Raw genomic sequence first — 7,750 nt, 5'->3', positions numbered from 1 at the left:
ATTTGCTTGCTGAAAATGGTCGCTTAAGCAATACCCAAGGAGTTGTTTCTGCCTTTTCTACTATGATGAGTGTCCACCGTGGAGAGGTGCCTTGCACAGTGACCACTGCATCTGTAAGTAACGGGTTGTTGCTGCTGTGTTTGCCTTGGTGTTACATGTGTCGCCTTTTGCAGAAAAGGGAAAAAACAAGGTAAAATCAAGAAATTGGGAAAAGTAACTTGTCAGCTGGGATGTTTGCTTCATTTTTATAGCAGCTTCTGTGACCCTTTGCTTTGGAAACGTCAGCATATATCTTACTAGTGCTTTTGTAACCATTGATTATTCATAAGGCCCAGGCTAAATGTAAAGAACATCAAAATGTGTTAGAAAAGAGTGGTTTAGACCTGCCACTTGAAGTAGTTTACTGAAAGTGCAATGGCACAATCTCGGCTCACTGAAACCTCTGCCCCCTGGGTTCAAGTAATTCTCCTGCCTCAGCCCCCCGTGTAGCTGGGATTACAGGTGCCCACCACCACACCCGGCTAATTTTTTTCCTTTGAGAGAGAGTCTCACTCTGTCACCCAGGCTAGAGTGCAATGGTGTGATCTCAGCTCACGGCAGCCTCTGCCTCCCAGGTTAAAGCAAGTCTCCTGCCTCAGTGTCCTGAAAAACTGGGATTACAGATGCCCGCCACCATACCCAGCTAATTTTTTTTTTTTTTTTTTTTTTTTAGAAGGAGTCTTGTTTTGTCACCAGTCTGGAGTGCAGTGGTGTGATCTTGGCTCACTACACCTTCTGCCTCCTGGGTACAAGCAATTCTCCTGCCTTAGCCTCCCAAGTAGCTGGGATTATAGGCACGCGCCACCACGCCCAGCTAATTTTTGTATTTTAATAGAGATGGGGTTTCACCATGTTGGCCAGGATGGTCTCAATCTCCTGACCTCATGATCCACCCATCTCAGCCTCCCAAAGTGCTGGGATTACAGGCGTGAGCCAATGCACACAGCCAATTTTTATATTTTCAGTAGAGACGGTTTCACCATGTTGGCCAGGCTGGCCTCGAACTCCTGACCTCAGGCGATCTGCCCGCCTCAGCCTTCCAAAGTGCTGGGATTATAGGCGTGAGCCACCGAACCCGGCCTGAGTTTATGTTTTTGAGACAGAGTCTCGCCTTGTCACCCAGGCTGGAGTGCAGTGGCACAGTCACACCTAACTGCAGCCTCAACCTCCTGGGCTCATGTGATCCTCCTGCGTAGCTGGGACCACAGGTGCACCCCCACCACACCCAGCTAATTGTTTTGTATTTTGTAGAGATGGGGTTTTCCTGTGTTCCCCAGGCTTGTCTCAAACTTCTGGGCTCAAGTGATCCGCCTGCCTTGGCCACCTAAAGTGCTGGGAGTGGAGGTGTAAGCTGCCACACCCGGCCTGAAACTAGAGTTACTAATCTTTCCTCTTTTGTGGTGGCAAATGGGAAGGAGTAGAGCAGATGGGCCTTTGTATCTTTTTGACTTGATAGAGCAGGCTATAATGGGCTGAATACTTCATTATTTTATACAGTATCAAAAGATTCATGTGAGATAGAAGTATAATTATCCTCATTTTACAGATGAGGAAACCGAACGCAGGAAAATGAAGTTGCTTACCCAAGGTCATTACGAGGTGGGACCAGAATTTGAACACAGGCCTCTTAGAAGTCCATATTCCTTATACTACACTACATTCCTCCCTAGAATTGCTTCTGTTGTTGTCTTAAATACGTGTTTTCTTCCCTGTGTAGCTCAGTCAAATGTAGCATAGCCCACTCTACAGGAAAACAGGAGAGTGTGGCAGATTTACTTGGGATTCATCGCATCTGACCTCATCTAGATTAATAATTCTAGCATTTGGCTGAGGCAGGTGGATCACAAGGTCAAGATTGAGACCATCCTGGCCAATAGATGAAGCCCCATCTCTACTAAAATACAACAATTGTCTGGGTATGGTGGCTCGCACCTGTAATCCCAGCTACTCAGGAGGCTGAGGCAAGAGAATTGCTTGAACCCAGGAGGCAGAGGTTGCAGTGAGCCGAGATCATGCCACTGCAATCCAGCCTGGCAACAGAGTGAGTCTCTGTCAAAAAATAAGATAGTTCTAGCATTGAAAGGACACTCTACCTTTCCAGTTAGCACAGTTTCAAGGAGAACCATCCTAGTACATCATACTTATTTGCACACTTGTAGGTCAGTAGTTGGTGCCCCCAAAACATGTACCTGGCTACAATCATTATAGCCCAGACATAGGCAGAGCTCCCTCTGTGGCCGCACTGGGAATCCCTAACAGTGTGGCACAGGTTGGCATTCACCTGCCCCCCGGTCACCCATCGTGAAGTGCTGGTGCAGGACATTCTTCAGTGCATACAAGGACATGATTTTCTTTTTGAGGCTGAGTCTCACTGTCCACCCAGGCTGGAGTGCAGTGGCACAATCTTGGCTAACTGCAACCTCCACCTCCCAGGTTCAAGCGATTCTTCTGCCTCAGCCTCCCAGGTAGCTGGGATTTTAGGCACCCTCCTCCATGCCCAGCTAATTTTTTGTATTTTCACTAGAGAAGAGGTTTCACCATGTTGGCCAGGCTGGTCTCAAACTCCTGACCTCAAGCCATCCACGTGCCTCGGCTTCCCAAAGTGCTGGGACCACAGGCATGAGCCACCGCACCCGGCCAGAAGGACATGGTTTTCTTTTAAAGGATGCTTATTTTTGCAAAAGATCTTAGAACCAACTCTTACTAATCCTTTTGATGTTAATACCACTGGGTGTATAAGTCTGTACTGTATGGAAAAAATTACACCTTGATGAGTGACTAGGAGCACAGGCTTTAGAAATACACAGACCAATTTCAAATATTGGGGTTAGTCCTCACTTGCTGATGTGACCTCAGGTGAGTTTCTTAACCACTCTGATCTTCAGTTCCCTCATCTGTAAAATGGGAATCATAACTGCTGGCTTCCAGGGTTGCCCACATTAAGGGAGATAGTAGGTGTGAAATGCCTGGCATAGTCAGGCACCTGGCAGTTGGTACATGTCTCAGTGGAGGGTGTGTATGTTTCAGAATTCCGTAACCTTGCAGTCTCAGCAAATAATGTTTTGCACATGAATAGACTTTGGCCATCACCACCCCCTGCCAAAAAAAGGATATTGTTAAATCTTTACAAAGATACAAATTTTTTTTTTGCTAAATTTCTTTAGGCTCTTAGGGGAGAGGCTAGGGAGGTAGGATTTATGACAAGTTAAAAAAAGGTCTTTGCAGCAGGGCACGGTGGCTCAGGCTTGTAATCCCGGCATTTTGGGAGACTCAACTGGGTGGATCACTTGAGGCCAGGAGTTCAAGACCAGCCTGGCCAACATGGTAAAATGCTGTTTCTACTAAAAATTTAAAAATTAGCCAGGTGCGGTGGCATGAGCCTGTAATCCCAGCTACTTGGGAGGCTGAGGCAGGAGAATCACTTGAACCCGGGAGCCAGAGGCTGCAGTGAGCCAAGTTCTCACCACTGTATTCCAGCCTGGGTGTCAGAGCAAGACTCAGTCTCCAAAAAAAGCGGGGGGTGGGGGGTAGGGGGTGAGGGGGCTTTTTTCATTTTCACCATTGTAACACCAGCTAACCAGGAGTCACAGTTGGGGCTGAGAGGAGAATGCAGTCGGGACATTGAGGGTGCTTGCTCTAAAGTAGATTATGGAGCTGAGCTGACTTCAGGAAAAGCAGCTGCTCCGGGTTCTCTCCCTGGGGTTCAGAGCGTGGAGTGGCCTACCAGAGCTCCAGGTAACGTGGATGCGGGGAGATGACAGCATGGAGCTCGAGAAACATAAAGATGTAAAACCAGGTTAAAATGGCAACTTTTCACCCAGGGACATGATGGGGACATGTCATGACCCTGGGGCTGCACCCAGGAGAGACCTTATCCTCAAGCATTATCAACTTTAGAGCTTTTCCTCCTTTGTTCCACATTGTTCTGCTAGCACACAGAGCAGAGACAGGGAGTGGCATTTAGGGGGCGTCCATGAACCACCGAGTGGGAGCTGCCTGGGTGATGCTGTGAGGCAGGGCCTTCCCATGCTCCCTGAACCACCAGCGCGAACAGGGAGGTAGTGCTGCCGTGCCACTCCATGATGGTCCCACGTAGCTAGTGGAGGAGCTCACAGGCCTGTCTTGGTGATGTGGGCCTGGTGTGTTTTAACCATGGAAGTTTCTATTTTGCGTTATCTAAATTGAAAGGATGGTTTTTGTCTTTCAGCCTTTAGAAGAAGCCACACTCTCTGAATTAAAAACAGTCCTGAAGAGCTTCCTAAGTCAAGGCCAGATATTGAAATTGGAGGTTAAGGTGGGTTTTAAATTATTTATGGTATGTTTCCTCAGGTTATTTTAAATTTAAAATGACTACAGAAAGTATTAATGAAATATTAGATCTGATTCCGTACTAATTTTTTTGTAGTTAAAATTTTGTATTTATTTTAAATTTAAACGATTATCTGACTACGTGCAGTTTTACTTTTGCCTTTTTCTAGGTGTAATTGTAACATCTTACATTTGTGTGGCACGTTTAGCCTTTCAAAGCACTTTTTCATGCGTCCCGTTTGATTAGTGTGTTTTCACATTTCCAATCTGTTTTCTTTTGTAGACTGATCCATCAATCATGGGTGGAATGATTGTGCGTATTGGAGAGAAATACGTTGACATGTCTGCCAAGACCAAGATTCAGAAGCTGAGCAAGGCTATGCGGGAGGTTATCTGACAGTGTTGTTCTTCTGCCATGAGTGAAAATTCTTAAACTTGGAGCAACAATAAAAAGCTTCCAGAACAGACCATAGTATGTTCACTATCTTTTAAAGTAGAATGTAGAAGGGTTTACTTTTATGTCTTTCTTTTGGTATCCCCTGAGTATAAAGGTCAAAAAGCCCTTTTGGCCTAGAGAATTTGAGTAGACTGTTTTTAGGAATAGATTGTTTAGACATGGCACCTAGCACATAGTCACTTAGCAAAGTCAGTCTGGTACTGCCTGCCAAAATCCCATGTTTTCAAGGGTTGATCGGAACCCCTGGTCCCTGCTAGGTCGTCGGATCTGTGCTTGCTCCATCAGTCCTCCAGGGAGGCCTCTTTCTAGTAAAATACCCTTAGTCCTAACATGAACACACCTTGTCATACGGGTGGGACAGACATCGCCCCACTTTACAAATGAGGAAAGAGATTGAGGGGCTCAGAATCACCTGTGTAGACAGCTGGTCACCAGGCTCCAGAGCCCATGTTTGTCCCACTGTGCAACTGACAGCACGCCCTGACACGTTGCTGGAGCAAACTGGCAAAAGTCATCGTAGGTAGGTCCCCTGCCCCTTCCCATTTTGTCCCTAAGATATTCCCAATTCTCCCAAAACCAGTTCCCAGGTCAGCTCTCCCCCTACATTTTACCTTTTGGCCTCTAGAGAAAGTAAGAGTTCCCCAGGTAACAGCCCACTCAGGCACCTGTTGCCTGGTCACCCTCCAGGAGCCTTGGGCCAACAAACCAGTTCTCGTCCCAGAACTGCCCCTGGTTGGGCAGGGGCAGGACCATTGCAGCGAGGAAGTCCTAAGGAGCAATTACATGGCCCAAGGCTACTCCCTGCATTCTAGTGCTGGGACCGGCATGCCCTCCACTGGCACGACGCTCCTGGCTCTCATGCTTGGCTTCAACTCCAGCTTCCTCCTGGCAGAGCTTTTACTACATCACCTAACATAACCAGCAGAGACTTGTGGCCCCTCAACTTTTCCAGGAACCAGGAGTGCTAAGGCTGCTGGTTGGCCTGAAGTCCATTCACCTACCTTTTAGGTGGGCCTAGTGCTGTCAGCTAAAGACCGTATTTTTGAGCCTCTGGTAGTACCTTAAATGTGATGCTGAGTTGTAGCAAATGGGAGAGGAGAGGAAGTGATGTGTGCTTTCCTGGACTGCCCTCATGTCCCTCTGGCTAGATGCAGACAAGATGGCAAGCCATGCCAAGGGCAAAGCCACCCTGCAGGGCTGACTGCTTCCCTGAGCTGTTAAACATGAAGAAATAGACCTCTCACCGAAGCTACGGGATATTGAGCTCTGTCTCCGCAGCTGAGTGCAACCCAGCCACAACCATGTTCCAGGTTCCGCCGACTCACTGCCTGCTCCTGCCTGCAGTGAGGCCCGCTCTGCACAAGGTGGCGTCATATGCACAATCAGCTCCTACAGACATGTGACCGCCAATGGACAAACTGTCTTTGCTAGAGCCTCAAGCTGCTGAATCTGCCAAAATCTTTCAAACTCGGCAACCTTCCTGTTGATCAAATATATAATGTCGGGGAATGATGAGGTGCTTCATATGTCGCCTTACAAGGTCACCAGAGAGAACCCAGAGATCTGTGTACAATGATTTGTTTTGTTTTGTTTTTTGAGACAGCCCCTGTCACCCAGGCTGGAGTATGGGGGCACGACCACGGCTCACTGCAACCTCAACCTCAACCTCCTGGGCTCAAGCCATCCTCCCACCTCAGCCTCCCGAGTAGCTGGAACTACAGGCAGTACCACCACACCCAGCTAGTTTTAGTATTTTTAGTAGAGACGGAGTCTTGCCATAATGCTCAGGCTGGTTTTTAACTCCCAGGCTCAAGAGATCCGCTGGCCTTGGCCTCCCAAAGTGCTGGAATATAGGCATGAGCTGCTGTACCCAGCCTACAATTATTTTCTTCACAATATTTTTTTAAATCAAGATGAAAGTTTTTTTGTTTTTTGAGTTTTTTTTTTTCTTTTTTGAGACAGAGTCTCGTACTGTTGCCCAGGCTGGAGTGCAATGGTGCGATCTCAGCTCACTGCAACCTCCACCTCCCGAGTTCAAGCGATTCTCCTGCCTCAGCCTCCTGAGTAGCTGAGACTACACGGCGCATGCCACCACGTCCAGCTAATTTTTTGTATTTGTTAGTAGAGACGGAGTTTCATATATTGGCCAGGCTGGTTTCGAACTCCTGACCTCATGATCCACCCACCTCAGCCTCCCAAAGTGTTGGGATTACTGGTGTGAGCCACTGCACCCAGCCAAGGTGAAAGTTTTACGGTACCTTGTATATGGGATGTTTTTGATGCCAATTAGCTATTAAATAATACAAGAGGCCAGGCACGGCCTGGGCAACAGAGCAAGACTCCATCTCATAAATAAATACATAAATAGTAAAAGAGTATTTAAAATGCACACACACAGAAATAATACAGAAATGAAGTGCATCAAAACTTTAACCTTTATTTTTGTGTAGAAGAACATCTCCATTAAGTGATTTTATTTCTTTTGTTTTTCTTGCTGAATTTTCTGCATTAACAAGTATTACTTCTGTAATGAGAAGAAAAATTAAATATTTGAGAATAAAGTATTTCCTTAATTATGCTGGCTACTAACCGTGGTTAAATAGGTATTAATTACATGTTTTCTACTAGTGATTCAATCTACTCTCTATGCTGTGTGAGTGGGGCTTCATGAGACCCAGAGAGAACTAGGTATGGTTTGGGAAAGTTAATTATTGCATTTGTTTTTAATGGCATTTAACTTTTATTTTTAGGACAGGGTCTCTGTCACCCAGACTGGAGTGCAGTGGCACAATCATGGCTTACTGCAGTTGACCTCCTGGACTCAAGAGATCCTCCTGCCTCAGCCTCCCGAGTAGCTGGGACCACAAGCATGTGCCACCATGCCTGGCTAATTTTTTAATTTTTGTAGAGACATGGTCTCCCTATGTTGCTCAGGCTGGTCTTGAA

General features: G+C 46.7%; 1 protein-coding gene across 2 annotated transcripts in view; it reads left to right on the top strand.

The window, feature by feature from the left end:
* Nucleotides 1–4,815, top strand: part of ATP5PO (ATP synthase peripheral stalk subunit OSCP) — a 13,517-nt gene extending 8,702 nt beyond the window's left edge. Inside the window, exons 5-7 of one of the 2 annotated variants that reach the window (XM_017526178.1) lie at nucleotides 1–113; nucleotides 4,247–4,333; nucleotides 4,631–4,815. In XM_017526178.1, coding sequence (XP_017381667.1) covers nucleotides 1–113; nucleotides 4,247–4,333; nucleotides 4,631–4,744 — 314 coding nt within the window. In that variant the 3' untranslated portion in view covers nucleotides 4,745–4,815. The remainder of the gene's footprint in view (nucleotides 114–4,246; nucleotides 4,334–4,630) is intronic. The other variant, XM_017526179.2, reaches the window with a different exon arrangement.
* Nucleotides 4,816–7,750: the final 2,935 nt, after the last annotated feature.

Source organism: Cebus imitator, unplaced genomic scaffold (genome assembly GCF_001604975.1).
Source record: "Cebus imitator isolate Cc_AM_T3 unplaced genomic scaffold, Cebus_imitator-1.0 Scaffold41, whole genome shotgun sequence".
Classification (NCBI taxonomy): Eukaryota; Metazoa; Chordata; class Mammalia; order Primates; family Cebidae; genus Cebus; species Cebus imitator.
Note: the sequence above shows the minus strand (reverse complement) of the source record. Positions and strands in the feature narration are given on the sequence as shown.